At 40.2% G+C, this 27,782-nt stretch overlaps 1 protein-coding gene across 1 annotated transcript in view; it reads right to left on the bottom strand.

Moving 5' to 3' along the window:
- The window catches only part of si:ch211-212o1.2 (uncharacterized protein LOC492735 homolog), a 44,895-nt gene extending 17,113 nt beyond the window's left edge, over positions 1-27,782 (bottom strand). The window contains exons 1-3 of the mRNA XM_042412539.1: positions 27,026-27,782; positions 871-990; positions 523-614 (exon numbers count right to left, since the gene is read on the bottom strand). Coding sequence (XP_042268473.1) covers positions 523-614; positions 871-990; positions 27,026-27,185 — 372 coding nt within the window. The 5' untranslated portion in view covers positions 27,186-27,782. The remainder of the gene's footprint in view (positions 1-522; positions 615-870; positions 991-27,025) is intronic.

Raw genomic sequence — 27,782 nt, 5'->3', positions numbered from 1 at the left:
AAGGAAGAAACATCTAGCCAGGCTTTGTCCAAAAATAAAAAAATCAATTCACCAGCCCAATTATCCCAAAATGTTATTAAACTATTCCTTTCAAAATGTGGAGTGAAGGCTCATTTGAATTGTACATCAAATGTTTTGAAGGATCAAAAGTTTAACAACAAGCCATAATTAAAACATCTAAAAATTACACATATGATGAAAGATGGATCAACTTTTAAGAAGCAAAAATGTGTTTTTGACAACACAGATAACAGCAGCAGAATGAACTGGCTGAAATAGTCCAAGGTTGTTTTTTCTGGAGTTTTTCAACCCAAAAATGTGAACAGCTACAGCCTAAAATGATATTTGAAATTCAGGCTGATGGTAGCACCAACACAACAGAGATTGTTACTTTTCTTAATGTGCCAATTCAGTTGTGGCTGAAAAGTAAGCTCAAGGGAAAGTGAAGCTTTTTTTTGTAGTGAATTGATGGTAAAGGACTAGAAGCTGTTTAATGCACCCAGACTGTGTGTGTATGCCCACCTTGCCAATAACAGGGATGTCCACAGATCCCCAGGTATCCGCCCCCCAATGTACCATTCCCGATGCAAAGTCTGCTGTCACTATTCCTAGGACTGGCACACAAACACAGAGAGAGACAGAGGAGAAAAGGAATAACATATGTTGTCATTAGATGTTTAAGCAAACATCAAAATACAATATTATAAACATGTTACAAAAACCTCATGTGGACTATAAAAATTATGCAGGACTACACTGGCTTATTTGTTAAAAAAAAAAAAAAAATGTATGTAACTCCAGAGAGTCAGAAGCTTTATCTTAGCTGGGTAATTTCTGTCCCATCTCAATCGTTTCTGACAGCCAACTCACCAATGCCAAGGATGATCTTGTATATGTGAACGGTGTAGAAGTGCAGGAGGAGGAAGGAGAAGTTGATGATGAAAAGGAAGAGGCACAGAATCACGCACACCCACTCCTGGAGCCGTTTACCTGAGGAAGACACAAACAACAATACAAAGCACATTTTACTCATGTGAAGTAAGTAGAGGAGAGGAGAGTAGAGTAGAGTAGAGGAGAGGAGAGGAGAGGAGAGAGGAGAGGAGAGGAGGAGAGGAGAGGAGGGGAGAGGGTGTATTAATGAACTGGGTGAGGTCCCTGCAACCACTGAGAGAATAAGTCACGGGTCAAAGAACCATTCAACCACAATGACTGTGTGTGTGTGTGTGTCCATGGTGTTAATATGTAATCAGTTAGATGAAGACAAGTGTACTCCAGGCTGCGGGGTCACGACCTCTCACATGTGAAATGCTGACGCAGCACCAAGCCCACACGGACACACACACACACACACACACACACACACACACACACACACACACACACACACACACACAGGGTGTTTCAGGTGGGAAGTATGCCTCTACAGGGACAAGGCCAAACTCATAGGTCAGCAGTATTAACTTATGGCCAGAGGGAGAGGGACTGACTAAAACTACTCGTACTCTAAACTCGCACATCAGCAATATTATGAGAAAGATGGGAGGGTCAAAACCCTTCAGCCACACAACCCTGAAGATTAGAGATACTGAATTATTGAAAACACACACACATCCCTGATCTATAGCTAATCTAATATGGCCGAGCCGTATATCTTCCTGCAGGGTTTTACATCACAGTAGAAACTGCTTATAGTGATCACGGTTACAGTGATCAACTGCTTATATGGATGAAAAAGCTCAGGACAGAATCATTCCTATACAAATGCTGTTTAAATAACCTGCTTATAGTAATCAAGTAGTCTGCTTACAATGTTCATTTTGGGTCTTTTCATACGTGAAAACATATGGAAGAAAAAAACTATGGAAATTCAATTTGTTTTAACTTTACTCCCATGATACACGTATGATATGTACTTAGCAGCTGCGGCACCATTATTGCCTCGTGGTAACCCGTCTGTTGCCAGCTGGTTACCTGAGGCTGGTGCCTGCGTGCACACTTAAATCATGATGGGAAAAAGAAAGTCAAAAAGATGCAGCAGCGAAACAACTAACATTTGAAACAGCTGTACTGTATTTTGAAACAGTCTATAAAATTCAGTGAATAGCAAAGCTTCCCGTTTCATTACTGATTAATTACATTACTGTAATCTGCATTAGAAATAAAGAAAAAAAAATGTGGTTATAATAATCATCCATCCACTTATAGTGATCAGTTGGACCCAGACAGACGTGATCACTATAAGCAGTTTCCACTGTACCTTCCCGATGACTTCCATTTCTTTGAATTGTCTCTTTGTCTCCTTCTTCTCTTTGTTCTGACTCATTCAACCTGTCTGCTCAATCAGGAAATTTGATATCTCACAGCATACCTGGCCGACTTACAGAAATAAACTACAAAGTGTACAAATATAAACTATACTCTTCAGTTTTTAAGTCACTTTCTTTTGTTCTTTGTCTCTCACCCCCTCCTCTCTCCACCCTCCTTCTAATCCTTCTTTCTTTGCCAGTCTAATGTGCTTCTACAACTTTAATGTCTTCCGATCCTAAAGTATCATAGCATTAGCAGCCTATAAGATATTCATGACAGTTTTTTTAATAAAGCACACAGGTCTGTGAGTGTGCACGCCTATAGACCTGTGCGACTATGAATATGCTATCAGCCTCTCATAAGGTATGGAGTGAAGTGGTCACGGGAGATTTAAAATATGTGATTATGGATATTTTACGAATCGTCAAATGTGACCCTTCACCTTCTAAAAATAGATGGTATCAAAGTTGTAAAGAGACAGATGGCTAATTCAAGTGCAGACTGAAGTTCAGCTTCTCAATGAGTTTGACTTTGTAACTCAGAGATTTGTTTTCTCAAATCTTTCAGCTATTTTTGGTTGCACATCATGCCGAGGCAAATTATCACGTATTTTTCCAAATATTAAGTTTAAAGGAATACTCAGACATTTTGGGGAATAGGCTTATTCATTTTTTTGTCAAGAGTGAGATGACATGGTCGACACCACTCTTATGTCTGTACTGTAAATATGGAGCTACAGCCAGAAGACGGTTAGCTTAGCTTAGCATAAAGACTCTACACAGGGGGGAACAGCTAGCCTGGCTCTGTTCAAAGATAACAAAATCCATCCAAAGTACCTCTAAAGCTCACTAATTAATAAATTATATCTCATTTATTATCTGTGCAAAAACTGAAGTGGAAAAGTTAAAATTTGTGGTGTTACGGGGGGTTATGCACACAGGCGCTTAAATCCCCCTCCCCCGATAAATTGGGAGGGATTTCAGTGCCGGATCATTTTTACATGTGATTTAATGAGCTTTAGAGGTACTTTGGATGGATTCTGTTACCTTTGGACAGAGCCAGGCTAGTGGTTTCCCCCTGCATCCACTTCTGGGCACACCATCAACAGTGTTGGTCAGAATTTCTGGACTCTCCTTGTTAGGTCCTTTGGCCTTCTACTTGGGGAATGTGGACCCTTCTCACAGGACCACATTAAGTCCAGGTCTAAACTCTATAATCAGTGAGTTCTACATCATTTTAGGGCCAGAGAGCCAGTGTGCACCAGTATGAAGCCTGACTGATGCTTCCGAAGGCAATTACAGGTTTGCAGCATTGAAAGGAAGCTGATGTTGTTTTTAAAAATGAATGATTTTTCCTCGGTGGCACACTGATGTAGCTGGCTGCTGAATACAACGCCAACAGGAACATTTGTGGGCTGCATTCCTGGAAAAATGACCCGCTCACCCTCAGCTGAACTCAGCTGAGTTCATTTCCACAGAAACCTGGTCTTAAACAGGTTAGACAATGGCTGCTAGTTTAAGCCCTCATTCATCCTGAGAAATATAAGCTGTGCTGAAGACGTGAAGAATGAGAGGGTAGAGGCAGAGAGAAGTTGTGACTGACCATAATGAAAACGTAGAAAGAATAGAGACAGTTTTCCTAGATTCCTGCCTTACTTATTTTCTGCCCTTTGTGGTTTGACAGGTGATCTATGGTGTGTCTCCTCAAAAGCTATTTCCTACTTTTTAACCTCACCTTGTGCGTCTAAGAGCTCCTCAACCCTCCCGTGACATTCTGAGTTGCATTCTTTGACTGAAACATGAGTTGAGTTTAAACATGAGTTTAAAAGTTCTCCTAAGTGAAACGCCTCATTGTATCATCTATGTGCCTGAGGGAAGATGTGAAAAGTGAAATCTTTTTCCTGCTGCATTCAGCTCAGTCATGTCGAATTGTGATTACTGCAAAGAGTGGATTAAAAATACTGTGTTCCTTACATGTAAGCCATACTCAGTGCAATAATTTCACCTGTTTCCATCATATCGCCCAGGTCATATGTTTTCAGTACACACAGCCTCAGTCCACACTGAGGTTAAGTAGAGCGCAGTTAGTTCTATTGTCTCCAAGCTTCATGTGACACCATTTTCTCCACTCTGCCCAAAGGTACACACACACACACACACACCTCAAGGGACGAGTACACCAAAATTCACTCTCTCTATGCATCTGTACCCACACACACACACAAACACACATGTCAAACATGTACTGTGAGCACTCACACACAATGATGCTCCAACTGATGGATTTCCTAACACATTCTAACATCTCTCTTGCGCACACACACACATCTTCTGACACATACACAAATTCAGACACTCCATCTCCGTCACGTACACACACACACACACACAGACAGTGCAGGGCCATGGAGCAGTGGGGCGGCTGTCAGGTGATGTGCGTCAGTCCTTGGATCCTCCGGCTCCCTGGTGAGGGGAAGGAAACTAGGACAGGCCTCCGCAGAGTGCGCACACACACACACACACACACACATACACACACATACACACACACACACACACACATAAGCCCTTGTCCCTCAGGCCATGGCATTGCTGGATATCACACACAGCTACAGACAGACACACAAAAACAGGCTTTACAAGCATGTATGCACATATGCTAGTGTGTTCGGACACACACACACACACACTCTCCAAACACAAACCTCTCAATCTACATCACACACACACCCCAAATCTGCCTACACTTGGCATACAAACACCAAAATTAAAGACGTACACTTAGATACACGTAAACACACACACTGGCGCACACATCTACACACACACACACACACACTTAGGGCCAAAGCAGCGCACTCATTAATATCGTTTTGACAACAACTGGCTCCCTGGCAACCTCTCTGCCATCGCTCACCCAGCAGCACCCCCCGCCTGCGAGCGTGCACGCGAGTGTGCACGGGGATTTAACCTGGGCGGAGCCGGGGGAGGGGAACGAGGGGTGCTAATAGGCTGAAATTAATCAACGCCGGCTGATTCGCTGTCTGGGGAATGAGTGGCGGGCAGCAGGCAGGCAGGCAACACATCCTGAATACTAATGGACTAATGGAGAGGGGAGACAGAAAGTAGACCTCTTTACCTCTCTCTGCTGCGTGTCAGGTAACAAGGAAATAGGGCAACAGACTTAAACATGCTAAAATAAAATAACCAACAAGAAAATAAAAAGGGGAAAGGGGAAAAAAAGCAAACAAATACGTAAAAATGAAGAAAACGACATGGGCATTTATCATGTCAGTCCTGAGAAATTCAAAGCAACATTATTTCTTACGACACAAAAATCTACCTCAACCTCTGAGATGATGACAGATACATCTCTCTCTGCAAACGCCACTTATAAAGAGATTTGGCTGCATTCTAGCTAAATCTGTTAAGGAAAAAGCTTTCAACTGGTCACACAGCACAGAGAACCAGGCTCCTGTCTGTCCAGCTCCAGCTACTCTGGCCAGGACCTTCTATATTAACATTACTCATCATCAAACCGTAACATAACAAGTTGTAACACTCAGTGAGAGAGAGAGCTGCATTTTACCTGACTGCGTCCCTGCGTCAGGATCGAACGCATCACATGTGGACAAGGTATGTAGAGCAGCACTAGTCGTCTGAGATTCTCTGCCTTTTAAAAATGCATTTAACTGTTAACACCCAGCAAATTATACTTACTACAAAGTTCTTGCACTCCAGGAATCGATCGATCAATTTCCTCAAAATAAATGAATGAATCTAAGAGACACTGAGCTGCATATATAGTGATTTCCAGTCAACTGTCTTAAACTTTGAACAAACTACTTCTGTTTGCAGTTTAAACTGTTTTTGATTGATGTTACTTCTTATGAGTCCAACAAAGCTGCGATATACAGACCACTATTCAGAGAATAAAATCCAAGGCGATCATGGTGTAATTTAACTATATTTTAGCACTAGCAGTAGGATTTGTTGCTTCTTTTCCGTTTTGGCTGTCCAGCCTAAACCATCAGGTGAGGGATGAGGAGAGAGGAGAGATTTACTGTTTTGGCATTTCAATGCGGATGGAGAAGTTTTTCTGATCATGCAATGAAAACACTAGTGTGGATGAGAGTCTGGAGAGACCGAGGGGGAGGTCAATGCAGATAACTGTGGAAACTGTGGAAAAGTCATTTAAATTAGTCTTACTGCCAATTTTCCCTGTTTACAGTAAATCTTCAACTTACAACATGAAGTACATGTGCGTAAAGGAGGGGAAACTCTCTTCTGCAAATACATAGATTGGTGAACTGACTTGAGGTGGATTTGTTCTCTACTACTGTAGGTCTACGGCTGCAGTTACTGCCCTTCTTGTATTTTTAATAAACTGTCTTTCTTTAACTTTTGTGTGACATTTAAAGAAAGAAAAAACATGTGAAAATGATCCTAACTATGAGGCTACAGCCATGAGTCCAACTTATTTAGCTTCATTTGACTTACAGTTCATCTAAAATCCCTTATGTTGACTGAAATACTGTGCAGATACTAAACAAACGGAAGTGAACTGCAGACTGACTCATGTACACAGAGCGTCACTAAAGAGGAAGACACTGTGTGTCGGTCTGGCAGATTGATTGTAACACTGCTTAAGCCTCAAGTGAAGCTAATTCTGAAAACTAGCCTGACCTGCACCAGGCTAGTGTAGAAGGATAGGTTTCCATGGTAACTTAAGTCAGGCTCATTTAAACCTACTTTATGAACTAATTTTTTTTTTTAGAATAAGCCTGATTTACTGAAGTGTAACTGTATACAACTATAAACTGTTAATAAGAGGACATAGTCCCATGTTAAAGTGGGAGAAGTTTCTGTTATGACCAATCAAGTGAGCACACACACACACAAACAACGAGGGATGAAACCAAAAGGCGAGAACACAAAATCTACATACAGAAAAACACCTACAGAGCCTCTGACAAAAAGAAACTCAAACACTGTGAGCAGCAGCCTGACAGCCGCTCAAAGACCCCAGTCAGAGCTGCCAGCACAGCTCGACCACACCTTTTCTTGCTTTTTCTCTCTAGTTTTTCCCCATCACCTACCTTACACTCCGTCTCTAAGATAAACTCCATTTACACTTATTCAGACTGATGTATAGAGAGCTAAAACATTCTGCACTAAATCGCAGAGGGCAATACTAAATGTGGGAGCAGAATACAGACGGCTCTGCTACTGTTTTTACTCTCCGTCTCTCTTTCTGTGTCCCCGTGGTTTGCTCTCAGTAGACTGTCTTCAGATGGGACTTGGGGGGGAGAGAGAGAGAGAGAGAGAGAGAGAGAGAGAGAGAGAGAGAGAGAGAGAGAGAGAGAAAGAGAGAGTGATGTGGGTGGTAAAAGTGGGTCACATGCTCAGAGAGAATGAGAATGAAAGAGAGATGAGGAAGAGAGACAGTGAGAGAGAATGACAGTAACGGGGAAGGATGGGGTGAGAGAGGGAGAGGTAGAGACACAAAGAGAGAGAGAGAGAGAGAGAGAGAGAGGGGAAAGAGGGGAGGTCGAATTCCCTTGTTCAGAAGGAGTGGATCAGTCACAGGCCTCTTTCCTTTCATCTGATCTCAGTGGACTACAGAACCTGGGACACACACATACACACACATACACACACACACACACATACAACACAGGGATGCAAGTAAACACACACACACACACTCTTATTGGCGCACACATAAACATAAAACCAACAACAACGCAAATTACACATACCACAGATGAAGAAGAAACAAAACACACACACACACACACACACACAAGCACAAACACAATATGTATATCTTTATGTGACACACACACACACACAGATACACACACACACACAAACACACACACACACAAACACACAATTCTGCCAGACAAACTTAATAAATCCATTACCCTGTAGATTCAACAGCAACAAAGAGAGGAATGTGGCAAATGAGATTCAATAACGGCATACCGACACAATGGCACGCACGCACACACACACACACACACACAAACACACACACACACACACACACACACACAAATGCATGCAGACAAACAGATGCATATATCCAGGCACACACACACACACTTTTTAACCCACATGAGAGCCAGTGTAAGTAGGCCCTGCTCCAGCCTCCCTCCCCTGTGGAGACACACAAAAAAAGGATGGACAGATCCCATCATGTGTGTGTTCCTTTGTGTGTGAGGGTGTGTGTGTGTGTGCTGTACACCATCCCCTCATCTCTTGGGCTTTCCGCTACCGCCATATTCATCTGTGGCCCTCATAAGGATAATTACAAACACACACACACACACACACACACACACATACACACACACACACACACACACACACACACACACACACACAGCTCATCTCTGAAAATATGCAGCATTCCTAGCTCCTCTCTTGCATTGGTCAAGGTCAATAGTAAAATCCTGCCTAGAAGGCTCGCCTAAAGCCATAGATGCACAGTGTGTGTGTACAGTGTGTGTTCAGCATGTATGTGCCTGTGTATAAAATTGTGAGCACATGATTTATATGTATGTGTACTGTGCGTTATCTTTGTTTGTGTGTTTGTGGACACTATCCTGCAGGTCCAACATATATTGACAGATTCTTAAAAGCAACTTGACCCTTCCAACCAAATGTTCCTACCAAGATAGTTAAACCAAACTAGCTTGCAAAATAAATACAGTGCTGGCAAGTCCTCTCCACTTACTATTTGTGGAAGTTGATTTCTCATTATTTGCAGTGGAAAAGTGCATTCAAAGTAATAATCTGCAACATTTTCATTTCAATAAATGTTTGATTAGCAGCTCCTTATCAGCAACTAGAAAAATAAAAGTGACTCACTTTAAGGGCCTGGTGATAGTGATGTTTATAACAGGGCTACGGAGAATTTTCAATTCTGACTGGCTGAAAGGTGTGGATTTACTTTCAGTAATCAGACACCTGTGAGGCAGGTGTTTGTGTGTAGTTCTAATTGAATGTGCTGTTATTAAATTCTAGGTAAAGACGGCTACAATACAAGACTAATGGACTCATTCAATTTAAAATGCCTTGAATATTTTGGTGAATTGGCAAATCAACTTCAATTAAGAGGAGCTGTAAGCGAAAGAAGACAGAAGATGTGACCAAAACTGCCCAGAAAATGAGGCGGTGGTGTGTGTGTGTGTGTGTGACAGACTGCAGCAGCCTGTGTTGAGAGTGCTAAGTAGTGTTCTCTACTATATTATCAGATTAATCTCTATTTTTATGGGTTGAGTATGTTCAAAATTTGGTAGGAATCTGGAAAATTTCTTTCTCTCCCAGTTTTTAAACTACATATTGTCTTGCAACATAAAGGACAGGCATTCTGAGACCAGGAAACTATATTTTATGATTTAAAACAGACAAGGAAGATTGAAATTAGTTGTATAATACATATGGCATTTTGTTGGCAAGTGGCCGTCCTATAATCAGAAAAATATCCTCCAATACTCATGTATGAATATATGAGTGTGTCATATATTTTGTGTCTGTGTCTGCAGATGGTTGAATGAGGATTTTGAAAGATTTTGGGAGATATGTTCACCTTCTTTACTTTCTTTCTTGGACAGTGGAGAAAACTGATGAAATCAATTTGCACACTGTAGTGATGGAAAGTAACTAAGTGCATTTACTCTACTTGAGTATTTCAGTTTTATGCTACTTCTTTAGGTAAATATTGCACTATTTACTCCACTACATGTGTTTGACAGCTGTGGTTACAAGTTATTTAGATTAAGATTTTATATATCTATAAAGCTACAGCAGAAAAAGAAAAAGTAGATTATCTGTCATTCATGTCACTGTAGTCCTCAATAATAATAAAAAAATTAATACCTTTTGTACCACACTTTTCATTCATAGTGAAACTCAAAGTGATACAGTATAAATAACTAAAATACTAAAATACACTTATGCATGGTATACAGTAACTCAATGGAGCAGTTAAATCTACTGGTTCTGCTGACTCTACTATAATACTCCTCTGGCCCACACTGGCCGTAGGCACACTGAGGTCACAAAAACACACACAGAGGTCAAAGCCATGTTCAGCTCATGTGACTCTCAGGGCCCAACACACATACTCACATGGTTTCTAACCCCTGACCTTCATGACCCTGGGGTCAGCAGTTCAGGGAGTCTATGTGTGTGTGTGTGTGTGTGTGCACGTGTGTAAATGTGTCAACTGTCACATATGAGAGGTGAGTGTTATCACAGTTGCACATCTACAACAGACAAATTCAGGCCAGTCAAATTTCAGGGTTGAGAACTGTCACACTACTCTGGAGCTTCACTTCACTGTGAAGGAAAAAATCCATCTCTGAAAATCTAATCTGCTCTTTATTTCTTCACTACTGGAGAGACTAGAGTGCACGATTCCTGGGGCACAACATTTGCATTGCAGGGGTATTTCTGCACGCACACTTTCCCATGAGCATGTGCGCATAGATATTTCTTGATTAAGAGCTAAATGTCAGCTAAATGTTTTGTTTTTTAGATGATTCAATTTGTGCTTTCATCCTTCAGTTGCTGGACTCTAGGAAAGAGTGTCAAGTAGTAAATCTTGGTGGAAATGAAGCTATTTTTAAGATTATCCAACAAACAAAGTCATACATCATGATAAACGTTCTGTAAAGTACAATTTAGTAAACTCAGTACTGCCATGAACTATGTCAGTATCTGTATTGTATTGGCTGAAATCATCAATGAAATGATTGATTAGAAGATGTAAAAAATCCATACATTCCTATTAATATATTTAACATTAATATGCATATAGACTTAAGACATAATATGAATATCATATCAGAGTACTGTTTTAGGCTTGACATGACATCAGGAGGGTTTTGACTTTTAGAAATTATAAGCATTATATTTCTGACACGGCTCTACTCCCTTTGTCCACATTTTCAAATTCGACCTACCTTAAAGACCTTGCCCTGTTTCTGTTGTTAAGGTAACAAGGCCATGATCTATGGGGAAAAAAGCTTTTGGCTATCTCAACTCTGGTAGGAAAAAAAAAAAAAGAAAGTCAATGACCCACTGATGCAAAATTCAGCTGAGACCGACTGGCTGACTGGCCAGATGAATGGATGGCTGTATGGATTGTTTCTATATGCAGAACCTTAGGTCTTAGGATAAAGATACAGCTTTAAAGCAGGTAATACACTTCACAAGACACATAATTCAACCCAGTACTGTGCCCTTAGAGTAATTCAGACTCTTTTCTAAAATATTATCTGAATCATTTTGCAATGCTCAGATAAAAATAAGCTAACGAGGGTGTGTTCAATAGACCGTCCTGTTCTGTCCTGTTGAATTTCAACTGATATCATGAAATGATAGATTGGACTTCATCAGCAGATTGTGTTCATGTGTCATCACAGACACAACACAAGCACACCAATGAGTCCTGAAGCAAGTTATTGTTACTGATGTTACAAGACTATATAGTAGTTTCATGACATCACAACATTCCTGAGCATCTCCCTGGGATACTGAGGTTGAATCTCGAGATCTTCTAAACAAACCTGGAAGGCTGTCAATTATCTGAGATTCAGACACTCAATGTTATTCTGACAACAGTTAGCAGCCTTTGTGACAAGTAATAATAATAATAATAATAAACAATAGCACCATCAATAAAACACAGTGTTTCCCCTATAGTAGTACAGGCCTGGTGGGCCGCAAGGCCAACGAGAACCCCCGCCAGGCCAAAAAATATTTTTTTAAATGTCAAAAATAACGCCAAATATTCATTCATTCTCAAAACAATAGCGTTTGGGAGCCACTGAGCAGCGCTGTCTCAAAACGTGAGTTAACGTCTGTGTCGTTGCCTGGGAAACTGCAGGTAGCGTAACTGCTTTTAAGGAATAGGGCAGAGTGTAAGCAAGTGAGTGGTTAATGTGTAGCTGCCTGCTAATCCCAGCCCCCAAAACCAATCGAAAAACACCCCCCCCCCACACCCTGTCACCTTAGTTTTTTAGTCTGGATTTAGGAACCACCAGGAGAGGAGCATTTGAGGACCTCAGGGCCCGTGACGGCACATGGGGAGTTAAAAGGTCAGGAATATAGCTTGGAGCCAAACCCTTCTGGTCTTTAAAAGTGATAAGTAAAATTTTAAAATCAACAGGCAGCTAGTGCAAAGAAGAGGATAGGTGTAATGTGCTCTTGTTTTCCGGTACCTGTTAAAATCCTGGTGGCTGCATTTTGGATTAATTGTAGAGAGGAAAGAGACTTTTGGCTGCAGATGGAGAAAAGGGAGTTGCAATAATTTAGCTGTGATGAAATAAAAGCATGGATGACTGTTTCACGATTTTTGGTAGACAAAAATGGTTGAAAAGTTGAAAAAAGCATGACTGTATGACAGATTTGATGTGGCTATTCAAAGTGAGGTAGCCACCAATTAAAACACCAAGATTTCTACACTAATAAGATGAGAGTATGAACCTAGTATGTTTGTAATTTGAGTGTTGCAGGAGTCAGTGCAAAATAGAAGTATCTCAGTCTTTTTTGAGTTGAGTTGAAGGTAATTTTTGAGCTGTCCATTTATGAATGTCTTCCAGACAGTTTATAAGCAAAAGAAAACCATTGTAGTTATTGGGGTCACAGCTGAGATAAGTATGAAAATGGAAATTGATGTTTAGAGATCTTATGAGATGTCCCAAAGGCAGCATGTAAATGGTAAACAAAATCAAGCCAAGGACCAAACCCTGAGGTATCCCACAATGCAGCCTAGAGATTGAAGACCTAGACTCAGCAATACCAACACAGAAAGTCCTGTCTGTATGAGTTAAACCATTCAAGGGTCGTGCCAATGATGCCCACCCATTGCTCTAAATGGGACAAGAGGATGGTGTGATCAACTGCATCAAACGCTGTACTGAGATCTAGCAGAGCTAAAATGGAGGGACGTCCAGCGTCAACAGCTAAAAGCAAGTCATTCATGACCTTAAGAAGGGCAGTTTCTGTAATGTGATGAGCTCAAAAAGCTCATTGGAAAGATTCAAACAAAGTTATAATTCATAAAGGCTAAAAGTTGATTTGCATCAATCTTCTCCAGGACTTTGTCTAAAAAAAGGAAATTTAGAGATAGGTCTAAAGTTGTTGAAATAGTAGGGCACAATATCAGTAGAAAGGGAGCTATTTAAAATGTTCAGTATAAAAAGGGCAAATTGTGTTAAAAACTTCTTTAAAAAAATAAAAGGGGGAGAATGTCAGGAGGACAGGAGGAGGGCTTCATTTTGTTGACAATTTCTAACACTGTAGGTTAAGAGACAAGGTTGAAGAGATCAAAACGATTATTAGGCCTTGCGGGTAAACAAACTGATGGGGGATCTACAGGTGAGGTACGAATGAGGGGGATCTTTTGAGTAAAAAAGTTTAAAAACTCATTACAGGAGGAGCGTCTATTGAAGGGACAGGGGGAGCATCAGTGGAACGGCTTACAGTGTTAAAAAGCACCTTGGGATTAGAAATATTAGATTCAATGAGATGGGAAAAGTAGCCGCGTCTAGAGCTTTTAACCTCAGCATTAAAGAGCTTCATCAGAGCCTTTAAGGTCCTCATGGTGACCAGGGAGCTTTGACGCCTTCCACTGATGCTCTGCTTTATGACGTTTACATTTTAAAGCACAAATGTTTTCATTTATCCGGGGCTGGGACATGTTTAGTTTTCCTGGTTTTAAATGGTGCAATTTCATCAAGGATGGAATTGCAGATGATATTGAAATTAGTTAGATGCTCATACATTTATAATAAGGGCTCCATCTCACAGGGGATAGTGTTAAAGGTTTTACTAAAAATATTGGCAGAGGTAGAATTAAAAAACTCTAGACCGTAACTGTGTACGTGAGCAGCTAAAACAAGGAGGTAAAACCAAATTAAAACATATGCAATAGTGATCAGTAATACAAGGATCAGAACATGTCAAGTCAGATAATGTAAGACCACAAGATAAAACAAGATCAAGAGTATGGCCCTGACAATGAGTGGGCCCAGTCAGTGAGAGAGATAAATTAAAAGAATCAATCAGGGATAAAAATTCAACACTTAGACTGTTAAAGGGTGTAGCAGACATGAATATTAAAATCACTTAGAATTAAAAACCTGTCATATCTTGGTATTGAGTATTGATAGGAGCTCTGAGAATTCGTTTATAAAGCCAAAAGAAAATTTGGGGGATCTGTAGACTAGAAGGCACAGATGCTGGGTATTCCCCTTAAATACAAATGGAAGTGCCTAAAAGGAGGAAATAGTCCTAAGTCAATTCAAGAAAGATTGAAATTAATTCTAAAGAAAACAGCTACCAACCCCTCCCCCCTTCCCAAAAGTCTAGGTTGGTGAAAAGAGAAGCCAGGAGGAGAGGCTTCAATTAGAGAAGTTAAATCCTCACAATTTTCATAAGAATGTCCAGATGACCAGTGATAAAATGAAATTGTTACACACAAATGACTTATTTAACGGAGATCTTACGTTGAGTAGCCCTGTCTTGAATATATTTGGCATTTTGGCATGTGGGCAGTGGAGGAGACATAGGCCGACAGGGAATGTGAATGAGATTAGATGTTGTGACCATTCGAGGAGAGAAATGGCATGCTGAAGACCTGTTCCTTCTGTCACTGGTCACAACTGGAATGGTACTTTTAAAATGACAGAAAAGGCTAGCAGGACCCTCACTGTTTTAAAATGGGCTTTTCTGAGGAGAGGTTAAAGTGTGGAAAGGGTCATGCTGAGGAGTGTGTCAGAGAGAATTAAAAGTTATAAAATGGTTAAAATTAGAAACTAGTTGCTAGGTTCCTTTCTTATTTGGGTGAAGGCCGTCCATTCTCTAGTAGTCCTGCTTAGTCCAGAAATAATCAAAATTGCTGATAAAATGATATCCTGCTGCTGAACAGAAATTTTGCAACCACAGTCACTGGTGGAGGCTAAAAAGATGACTAAAAGGTTCAATGCTCTTTGAAAGAGTAGGGATGGCGCCAAACATTACACAGCTTTTTCCCAGACTCTCGATTGTGCAGCATAGTGATTCATTGTCCTGGTGCAACTTGGCTGAATGTCTATACATGATGTCATTAGTTCCGGTGTGTACTATTACAGCATGGACTGAGGGGTGAAGGTCGAGTGTTGGTGTAAGTTTAATAAAATCCTCAACCCATCCACTGCCAAGACAATATGTAATGGTGGACGGGAGTTTAATAAATCTTATGATGGAGGTTGGAAGGAAGTTGGCAGGTAATGGAAGTAGCAGATCTCGGCAAGGCATGGGGTGGTGGCACTTGACCGGGGGCAGTGGTCCTTGCAGCTGGAGGTGAACTGAGAGAAGCTGAAGTGGTAACTGGCTTGGCTACACTGGGTAACAGGTGATGGCGCTTGCTCCAAGGACAAACGGTTTTGGGGGTTGAGGTGAAGGAGTTGGTATAGGAGCCAAATGAAGAGCTGGGGCCAGAGCGCTTCCTGGGATGGGACCCGGGACTCTTATACCATCCCTCCAGGGTAGTGAGCTTAAGGTAGAGGTAAGGAGGGTATGCTATCTGCTAACTCCAGCAGCGGTGCATAGAAGTTTGAGCATGGTAGATCATCAGTGATGTCACGTTCACCAGATCCATATGGGTCAAAGAGGGGAAGTGAAATTTTTCTGTGTTTACCTTTTACAACTGAGACCCAGGAGGCAGCTTCTCTTTTTAAAAGTCTGTGTGTTCAGCTCTCAGTACTTTTGTAGCTGTATTGGAGCAGCGTTAAGTTACTACTGATGAAATCATTTCCTGCTGCTGCTGTTTCATATTAAAAGCTTTTAAATAACAAAGTAACAGGGGGACTTTTATTTTGAAGAATTTATAGGAAAGGACCACTGTCCAATGTTTCACATCTGCAACTTTGACCACAGCCATGATGTATACAACCTGCTGCTTTTCTAAATTGCTAAATCTCCCTCTTGAGAGAAGTGTTGCCTGTTTCCCCATGTACTCTCAACATGAAAGTACTACCAACTACAGCTGATAATGATACTGGATTTCTGAGGCCAATAATGATATTTTCGGAGTGAAAAAAATAAAATAAATTTTCAGAAGTTAATGTTTTATATAAACTCACAACATAAACAAATTTAATATAACTTAACAAGCTTAACTTTAAGCAAGACTATGTACCATATCTTCTGAGAGCAGAAGTAAAACAGTCTTCACTTACAGCTGTAAAGTTGAAGGCATAAGCATTAAAACGCCCCCTTTCTCGGATCAGTACAGGGGTTTTGCTGCTACAGCCTTACATGGTACACTTCTCGTATGACCAGTGGCTCACGTTAGCTAAAGTTATCATACTTCAGACAGATATTGCTGTGTTTCTGACATTAATGAGTCAGTTTGATGGCCTTATGATTCTTGTTGTTGCTGTTCACCAAAAGCTACATCAGCTGACTTCAACACATACAAATTTAAGGATCTTTTAAATTTGATTTTTAGAGAATTGTGACCAACATTTGTACTGAGCGGAACATTTAAAAGTTGAGTCAGTACCGTCTAGTGGACAAATTATATAAAGGTTTCTAAATTGCATTCAATTTAGAAACCATAATATATTATTATACATTCAATATTTCTGTACTAAAATTCATTGGTAATTATCAGTCTGCATATTTGCAGGTATCAAAATGTCTGCAATAAGCTAATATTAGCTGATATATGTCATTGGTTGGGCATGGGTTGCTGCACAAGTCGGTCTATTTATCAAAAAGTTGATTGATTGCAATCAAACTAATCATACCTTTATTGCAGTAAGGGTTTTTGAAGAAGCTCCTGTGCTGCAGCGTGACTTTATGTTTGTTTAATGGGAGCGGTTGACATGTGAGTAGTCAGAGCCAGATGAGCTGAGGGAGGTTGAAGATCAGTATCACTCCTTAGATCAGTTACAGGCACTGACACAGATGCTTGAGGGCAACTCAAGATCACACACACATAGGGTTCTTGTGCTTATTCTTGAGGGTTCTTGTGCTTATTCTATTAACAGTTATAAAATCAATTGCCTCGAATATCTATTTTCTGTATTATATGTAATTTCAGTAATAAAAGAATATATCTTGTCTGTTACCTCTGTTATAAAACTGCATAAAAATTTCCAAAGATATTCATATAAAAAGCAAGGCTCAACATTAAGGCTTCTCTGCTTGTCTGGGACTAGTGGATTTTTTGTAGGGCAAATGGAAGAGAAATTTACATGCCCCACCAAACAAGTTAAAAGTCATAACCAAAAATAAAAGTGTGCCTTCACATTATGTACCACTCATTACTTGGTTATTTAAGTAAATTAATACATTCACAATACCGATTTGAACAAAATGCATTTTTTCCCCACGATAATACGTCCAACTCAGAAGGGACAGTTCAGCGCAAAGGTTGTGTGTGTGGCAAGTGTAGTTGACAGAGAGAGAGAGAGAGAGCGAGAGAGAGCAGGTGTGTGTGTGAGGCTGGCGACTGGAGCAGAGAGTATGAAGTTAATAGTATAGCTGTGAATGTAACAGTGCAGTGTGTATGTACAGTTTAGGCTATTTGTCAGTGAATAAATGCTACAACTCCTCAACACCCAAGCCAAGTTCCTGTGTCCTGCTTGCCACCTGCTGGTTAAAGTGAAGGGGTTAGGCCCAAAGTTAGTGACAATGGGTTAGCTTAACCTGACTGGGCTCACTTAAGGTGGACTGACCTTTAAGGTGGACCAGCTATTCTCATTTTAGTGACAATCTCAGCTCATCTAAACAGGGAACGGAGAAATGCTGTTGAGTGTCCCCCAAGTTTTGCTCAGCACTCCTACACTGCATTTATTCCTCCAGTCTTTGTAACTGTAAGTGAGTCTAGCACATGTTTATCAAGAGACATTCCAAATGTCAAGCCATTGTACCACTTTCTACTGAAAGTTATACTGCTTTGATTCACAACACAGCCGTACCAGCATTTAACCGGAAATGTTACTAGGTCTTGAGGTGGGAAATTGGTGGCACAGATTACACTGAATATTGATCCCTGCTCCCTATTTTAAATCTTACAGGTTAAAGATCCGGAAATACTGAAAATGTTAAATTTAAAGTGTGTTCTATAAGAATAAAAAAAAGTTTAATGGACACACAAGTCAAGTGATGGATAAATACACTAAAAGATGCATGTAGACATACATGCTGCTCATGTGAATATGTCTCACAAAATACAGAAAGGAGAAGTGAAACAATGTGAAATTGCAGGAGAGGAGAGGAAAGGAGAGGAGAGGAGAGGAGAGGAAAGGAGAGGAGAGGAGAGGAGAGGAGTGGAAGTCAGCGGACCGTGACACTTCAGACATATGGGAGGACCGAGGAGAGACGAGGGGATGAATAGAGAGTTGGTGAGAGAAATGGAGAGACGCAGAAACAGAGGGAGAGGGAGATATATCCAGCTGTTTGTCCATCCTTGCTTTGCTGTAATGAGCCCATGTTTGGCTCTATGGAGCATCGCCAACGCCTCATCTAACTTCTCCAAAGTCTAACAAGCCAAACTGCTATTTAGATTTACCTCCTACCAGCATTGAACCGGACCCAAACAACTAAGCACATAACAGCGTGGTGCTCCCTTAAATGGACACTTTGACATTTTGAATTTTAGCTGTTTATTTTTCTGTAACAGACACTTGTCAGCATGTGGGGAACATTTTTGCTTTTAAGTTTTCATAAAATGGCTTGGTGGCATTGTTAGCGTTGCTGAGCATATCTTCCACTTGCAGCCTGCTGTGCCCTTTCTGCTGAAATGAGGGAAAGCTTATAAGTCATTTCAAATATACCTGGTGAAGACTCTAAACTTCTTACACAACCATGTTCTTTTCTATGATTACAGCTAAAAAAAAAACCACTGACCTTTTTTTTTTTTTTTTTTTTTTTTAACAAAAAAGCAGCATCTTTTTTATGTGCAATGAAAAAGTGCATCCAGTATGATATTTGACTAATTTGTGGCCGACTAAATCTTGATTTAGAAAAAAAAAAAACTGCTCTAAACTAAAATCTTTATTTCGTTTTGTTGATAAAATGTGCCATGCTAATAAAACGCTATTTTTGTCCCCATCTGATCAGCATTTATCCATCACTGAAGCCCATAACTGATTCCTGTGAAGCATAATAAGCTTAAATATGTTAACGTGACAGTTTCATTTGTAAAAACACAAAAAAACAAGTTTTATGTTACTGAACTGCATTGTTCACTTGTTTGTTCAAGCTGCTGATCTTCAGGGGACACACGTCCTGGTTCTCCACTGAGGAGAACCATACAGCCCAACTTCTTTAAACTCAGTTATACTCACAAATCCATTCTTTCAGGATCATTACCATAATGATACAGAAATAAACAATACAGATACATAAAAATATAGTTAGTTAACATAGTTAAGTTAACGTTGCCGTAACTTAAAAGGTACCTTGTGGAGTTTTGATCACTATCAGTGCTATAGAGCAATGTTTTTATGAGTGGTTCCCTGTTTCATTTGTATCATGCACAATGATGCACATGCACAAATTGGAGCAAAGTAATATACAGTTCTGCTGCTGGTTTCACGCTGTACTGTTAATCAATGGTTGATGGTGGTGATGTGCAAAGAAACATGACAGTGTGCCAATGAAGGAAGTGAAGACGAAGACTGCAAGCTAGCAAACAGAAGTAAACAATGCACAATTTAAACTGATCAAAAATGCCACATAATGTGTATTGGTGAGTAACTCTGAATGTAAATATAATTTATTTGTTGACTAGAAAACTCCACTGGGCAACTTTAAGACAATTAACTATGTGTAAGTGTGTTTTCATGAGAATTTGATGTCAGTAGAACAACAGAAACTCCATTTTTCTTTATAAACACCAAACTTTGACACAAATGTTTAGGGATCATAAGTCACTAAATACTCTTTACACCTTTAGCACTTCCCTACCAGTAGTAAATTCAACATCAATAGTTCCAATGAAAACTGTTGAGGTGACAGCAGAAGGGAGATATCCCTAAGAAAACCAAAACTATCTACATGGCCTGATACCACAAGGGATAAGTCAGGAAACATATTTTCAATGATTTGGGTGAACTGACCCTTCAAGAAGTCTTGAGCCACATTCTTGTAGATTATGTTTTTATGATGGTGTTTTTATTACTTTTAATCTCAAGTTTTATTCATAATTCATTGTTTAACAAACTCAACTTAACTGACATTCACAGCATTTAAAAAGCAGGAGATATGTGTGATTTGAATGACTGTATATTGGGATTATGTTGCGATACAAACTTTAATGCAAGGAAAGAAAGTATCTACTAGCCTTAACGGTATTTTGCAGTTTGACATGATTGTTCTACATTTCCCTTTTGATATAAAAAACAAAACAAATGAAGCTTCATCATACTTCAGGGATAATGACCTGAACTGCTGAGTATTATTGTGACACACCAGTTTTGAGTTTAGCAACAGAGTCTACCCGCACAACGTGATTGAACAAAATCCTCAGTAAAACTGAACAAAATCCTTAACTGCATGTCTTTAAGTCATTAATATTTAATCATTATAGTCTAGTAACGACCTAGAGCTGTAGCTATATGAGCTACTGCAGGGTTAGCGAGTTAGCTTGCTAACTAGGTAGGCTAGGCTATTAAGCTTGCCAAGATGATACAAGAGCCCTAATTTTGCTTTGGTCAAATCTAATTTTGGAGGTGGCTATTTGAACCATACTTATTCATAAGAGAAACTCATTTTTGCTCTTTTCATATAGTTCATACTGACAATAACAAAAATAATTTAAATAATAAAAAATACACCAGACTTATCCTACAGACCTGTGATGAACATATTTTACCTTCTTTTTTACAGCCATTCAAAACAATTTTTTGCAGGATTGCAGTGTTAGTGTTGATCCAGACACAGAAGCATGGAAGTAAATGAAATAAATTTCAATTTGAGGCATTACTATATGAAATGTAAGACAAAGCTTTCCAAAAATGGAGAGAATGTGTTAAAGATTTTGTTCAGTTTTACTGAGGATTTTGTTCAATTGTACTAACTTCATTTTGGAAAACTTAGCATACCTCAGAAGAAGTACAAAAGAATTTTAAAAGAAGCACAGGAGCAGCACACTGATGATGTCAGACGGCTGTGATTGGTTGATCGCAATGTTGGTCCAGGAACACAGTGTTGGATGTTGATCCAGGAACATGTCCTACTTGGCTAAATCACGTCATGCATTTTTACCCAGAGTTAGTCTGCTAACTAAGCTCAGCAGCCACTAAGTGAGAGGGGATAAAGTGTCGGGACCCCAAATGCATGTGTGATCCTCTTAACCATCAATCAGCGCCACACTCAACAACAACAGGCTGGCAAAGCAAACACGATCTGGGTTCTCATCAGCATCCTTCTTATTCAGTATGTTTACTATGTTTCTATCAGCTCTTCATCCTCCCCTTATATGCACACATTTAAAGTTTGAAAAACTGATGCTTTATGAAAGAAATTAGTTTTTAGGTGAGATACTGGTATGTTTTATTTTTTTTTTTGAATGTATAATTATATATTACATATAAATATAAATAATACAGTATGTTCATTTTGAATAAGATAACTGTACTATAAAGTTGTAATACTGGTACGACCAGCTAAATTATTGCAGATGACATCTTTGTCAGATATTCCTCATCAACCAGGCTGTTGGCTCCTAAACTGATTTATTCTGACAAAATTCTTCTATCTCACTAACAACAAAGTTGAAGTTGAACAGGTCATCCAAGTTCAGCTTTGATCATCAATAATCTGATCTACTATATGTAGGCTAGAGCAATGTAAAACCAGTTAATCACCATCTTTGGCCGGTGTTCTGTCCTGTGTAATGTGAAAGGGCATACTTGTAGTAACAAACCTGCTGAGAATAATCACCAACTCTGAAGTTTCCCTCTACGGAGAGTTTTAGTGTCTTTCAGCTCATTGTTTTGGTTTTCTGGCACATAACTTTACCGTTTTGGTTCACTTTCACCAGTCTCATCAGCCTAGTTTTGATACACAGCAGGCAACTGTTTTCAATGTAAAAGCTTGGATAAAGCTACTGCACTACCTGCTCATTACGGCAGACCAACAAAGTTAGCAACTAGCATTTAGCTGCTACCGAGCCACATATTTCTCTTATGATTAGGTGGAGAGCAAAGCAGAGATAAATGGAGGGTGAATATTGGATTTTCATTTGTCAGGTGGCCAGGAACATGACTCCCTCAATGTGCTGGATGTGTAAATAGGCTATTGTTTGTTAACACGTTGCCGTAATTACTTTATATGGTGACAATATGTCAATGTTGTGTTTACAGTTTGCTGTACTGCCTCCTAGTGGACAAAGAAATTCAATTATTACTGCTTTAATGCTTAGCACATTGGTTCCCAACACACAGGTTGCAGACAGGTACTACAAGACAGAGAAAAAAAACATTGTGCAAAATAAGTTGGGAACCTTATCAAAGCAGTCTAAAAGTACTGTTAAACATTTTTGATGTTGCCAACAGGAAAGTTATATTTAGAAATGTTTGGCCTTGGGTTTTATTAGTACTGGCACCTGATTCATCCGCTATACCAGTTTTAATTTCCCATACAATACAAAGTCTTCATATACTGCCATATACTGCATAGTTGAAATAATTGCTGTAACTCTTCAATAGGCGGCAAAATATAGAATCCCTGTGAAGCATGCTATGGTCAAGGCAAGCTGCGTAGAATAACCCACAACTAACTCTCTTTAACAGGGCAGTACACCATGGCATACAATAATTTGTGACACAAATACTTTGTAACACTAATAATTGTACATTTACAAAATTACACCGCCGAACTGCATGCTGGGTACAGCTTGCTAGCTAGCCAGGTAGCTCCATTATTGAGATTCTGGAGATTAAGATTGACATTTGGGCAAACGAGGCCTCGCGTATAATGACGGTTATCAGGGCAACCTCCGTCAGCCTCCTGCTGCTTTAGAAATAAACATGATTTTTACATGAATTGCTTAAGAAGCTTGTGCATCTGAACATAAGTAACACAGGAACAATCATTTATTTAATCTACAAAGAACTAGAAATTCTCTAGCATGAACAGACGCTGAGCTATCCACAGCCTCAGACGTAAAGAAACCAACATGCAAATTGCATAGATCTCTACGCCATAATGCTGCTACAGAGGGCTAGTTCCTGTTTACTTTCATACCACCCAGCACTAGGTTTTACATTTGCCCTTTACATCATGTCAGTGTTATGGATATTCCTGTTATCCCTGATAACAAAGCACTGATGTACTGTATGTGTGGCTGCAGTGTCCAAAATTAACTTTTTGACCCACCTGCCAAGGGGACTGGTAGATGAAAAAAATCCACCAGCCGAGCATATTTCTTACTGGCCAAAATAACAAATTGCCTTTTTGTGTCACATATACAAACAGTTTTGCAGCTCTATTTATACACATGTAAAAAACACATATGGTGCACATGTCTACACTGTATAAGGACAAACATGAGTGATTGAGTAATTACATATTTTCAAAATTTTACAGTTGCTGATATATCTATAAATATCTATCTAATGTAAACAGCAGGCATACATCAACCGCCATCAGGAAAGTTATGGATTTCAACTTAAACATTTATTTTATTTATTTAGTTTATTGTACATTGCTACCAATGATCTCTAATGCTGTTAATACAATCGGTTTCTGCTATGATCTATGAATAAATTAAAATATGCTTCCAAAAAAACACAAACTTGCTTTTCCTTGTCCCCCACCTCTGTTGCTTCCTGTCATTAGCACGTAATCAACTATAATTGAATACATTCATTAACCATGTGTGTGCATGTGTGTGTGTGTGTGTGTGTGTGTGTGTGTGTGTGTGTGTGTGTGTGTGTGTGTGTGTGTTTGCACCTGCACATAAGCAAGCTTGTCTGTTCACATGCATAGGTAATGTTTGCGTTGCCTGGCAGCAGAATAGACCAAAGATCAGAGCAGAGATTATTATCTCTCTAATGTGATGGCACTGAATAATAGTGTGGATCCAATTCCATTAATGGGGAAGGTGACTCCTTTACTCAACAGTGACTAAAAATAGGACTACGGGTCTCACCAGCTTCCCGTGAGGTGTGGGATTTGTTCTCTGATAACCTGCACGCTGACAGAAGTTAAATGAAAATAAAGTTATAAAAAGTCTTAAGTCACCAGTCAGGTCAGAGGATCATTTTCAGTTCAGTGAGCCGAGCGAGGCGCTGCCAGGGTCAGTGGTTTGTGAACATGAACACTCTCATACTGCTTTGAGGGCTTTGGATTCGAGTGCCAACCTTGTGACACATCTTTTACCCTCATATGAACTTCACAATGGTTATAGTGGTGCAAACCCTACTTTTCTCTGAACATCATTCCTATTTTTGGAAGTGCTAACAAGTGGCCAACATGGCCCGACTAGAGGCAATTAAAATGCTCAGTGAAGTGCGAAGCAGGGCAGATGGTCGGGCAAAACGTGGCACAGTCCAGCTTGATGCACAACTGGTAAGACAGGTTTTCTTTGCTAAGGTCTGAGGCACAGTGTGCCTTCCATCAACACACTGAAATCAATGTATCTTCAGTGATATAATGATTCATTTTAGCATGTTGATTAAATTATGTTCTCTCCTAACCCATTTTGAGCCCACATTTGATTGAAACCAAATGACAGCCAACAAATACCAAAGAGAAGCTGTCATTTCAAACAGCAGCACGGAGTCATACGCCAGACAGGGAATAAAGTACGACATGAACCTTGAGCAGGTTTATGTAACAAGGAACGGCTAAAAATAAAAACAAAAGTCATCTTTTTCTACTGTTTTAGATTATTGAGTAAGTAAAGGAGCCTGGTCACAGAGAGATTCCTGGATAAAAGCTGCTATGATCAGAACAGAAAGGAGAGCGGTTGAAACAAACATAAAAGAGAGCAGGGAGTGGTGCAACTGATGGGAAAATTAAAGTTACATTTGTTTAACAAGACCACAATGCACACTGCTACATGAAGCCTCAGGGTCATGACACTGAGCCAACACTTTGTTGCGATGAAGGCAAAGCAATTCTGCCAATAATAACAACCGCTGTCGTTCTATTAAAGTACTTTTAGCCTGTTGCACCAGTGGTCCTAAAATTCAGTCTCCAAGGTCCAGACTGCTTCTTATTTTTGATTCTGCCGGGAAGTTTTTCATTCTAGATGCCTAATCAGAGACCTAATTGGACTGAGATGCCAGGTGAATCTAAACTAGCAGGCGATAAAGAAAACCTGCTGTAGACTGTGTCACAGACATGGATTTTGTCCTAGGAACTGACACCTGTCCCAGCTGAAGCCAACAACTTCACTAAGATCTCAAAAACCTGACAATAAGAGCCTTTACTTCACTTGATGTATTTGACTGCAAGGTTTTTTACTACTAGGGGTTTTTTAATCATATGTACTTTTAAAAGTAATATGGGGGGCATTATTATGGGTTGGACAACAGTAGAGAGACATGCAACATAGGTCCCTGGGCAAGTGTTTTTCCATCCTGGTCCTGGGGCACCCCTACCCTGCATGTTTTAGATGTTTCCCTGCTCCAACACACCTGATTCAAATGTCATTAACATGCTTCTGCAGAGCTTGATGACAAGCTGATCAATTGAATCAGGTGTGTTGGAGCAGGGAAACATCTAAAACATGCAGAGCAGGAGTGCCCCAGGACCAGGATGGAAAAATACTGCCCAAGGCCACCAGGACATCCCCTCTTATGTAGACTCAACTGGGATTGGACTTATTAAGTATTAATAAGTATTAAAATCTGCCAGATTGATTTAAATGTATTTTAATGAAAAGACTACAATCACACAAAAGCAAAAGCAAAATCCAAGTTGTTAGCGTTTTCTGTTGCTGTGAAATGTTTCTTTAAATATCAATAACATTTGTAAAAATGTCAGTAAAGCAAGAATCTGAGTGATCTGGAAAACCTCCCCAAATTTGGACAATGGACAGCGAACAAGGTTAAGTGCATTTCTTTAATTATACATTCATATATACTTGTAATCAATATTCTTGGAGCGTTTCATGCCTTTATCAGCTAGACAGTACAGAGATGGCGGGAAATGAGGGGAGAGAGATTGGGAACGACATGCAACAAATGTCCCCAGCAAGGAGAGAGAAGTAATATTTCTAGGACTTTCAGGGGCCCTGGGTACAATTTAGTGTGGATGTCCAATTCTTCCCAGTCTATCAATAATAACTGAGTCAGACTGGTGTTTAAAACATTGCATTTTACTGTTATTATACAATGTAAACAAACAAATGATATTAAGACACAGACTGGAGGCTGTAGACAGAAGACCTTCACACTGTTAAATGCAATAACTCAGCAGGTTACACGGCAGGTGTATGGCAGCCATAATGAAAAGCTTTGTAGTGATTAGTCTGACATATCATTGCTAATTCAGCCTATAGCCTCTGTTTGTAAACAGGAGTGTCTACATCATCATCATCATCATCATCCTCCCTGCGCCCATCAGCACTCATGTCGCACTGTGGTTAGGCCTCTAACTTATGATGCCATGTCTCATTCTTAACGCCGTTACCGACAACAGAAAGTGACAACTGAGATAACACCAGACAACGACAATGCATCCGTCCTCACCGGGAGAGTAGAGCCTCGCCAGCTGCCGGGCCCCGGCGTGCTGCGGTCCCCAGCGAGGTGCCGCGCTGCGAGCAGCCGCCCCGTGCTCATTCCCGTTCGGATCCTCCTCCGCCATGGACCGGTGCCTGATGTCGGTCTCGGAGAGAAGCGACGCCGCCATAACTCCTGCCCGCTGCCCGCCCTGCTGCCCCCCGCGTTGGCTTTCAGCTATAAGACATCAATTATAGATCTGTCTCAGTCAATAACGGCTTGGTTTTGTTTGTGTCTCGGCCTCCGTTGGCTGTGTTGTGGCTGGATGGAGGCGGGAGGCTGAGCCAACTGATGCTGGCGGGGATGTAACGTTACCGGAGAAGACTCGTGCCACCCGGAAACACACGGACGGAGCTGCGCTGACACACAGACCTATTTCACGGTTTTAACTGCTGCAGCTCCTGTCATGAACCGCTGTCAGCTTCTAACTTGAAAGACTGAGTCCAGCTATTGTTTTCCACCTGCACACGGCGCTCTGTAGGATGCTTACTGTTAACAAACTTTATTTCTGCGTCCAGCTCAGCTGTCACTTGGCGGCAGGGACCGTCCACATTTTGCACTTCTGATAAAAAAGTGGAATTGGTACCTAAAATAGGTGCCGTGTGCAAATTCCATACTGAATAAAATACAGTGTGCCAGTATACTATGTCCTAGTCTTCATAGTATATTGTTTTTGCAGTTTGTAGCGCAGAAATCAACACATTTGCCTAAACAGTTTCAGATAATA

Source organism: Thunnus maccoyii, chromosome 5 (genome assembly GCF_910596095.1).
Source record: "Thunnus maccoyii chromosome 5, fThuMac1.1, whole genome shotgun sequence".
Taxonomy (NCBI): Eukaryota; Metazoa; Chordata; class Actinopteri; order Scombriformes; family Scombridae; genus Thunnus; species Thunnus maccoyii.
This window is presented reverse-complemented; position numbering and strand designations above follow the sequence as displayed.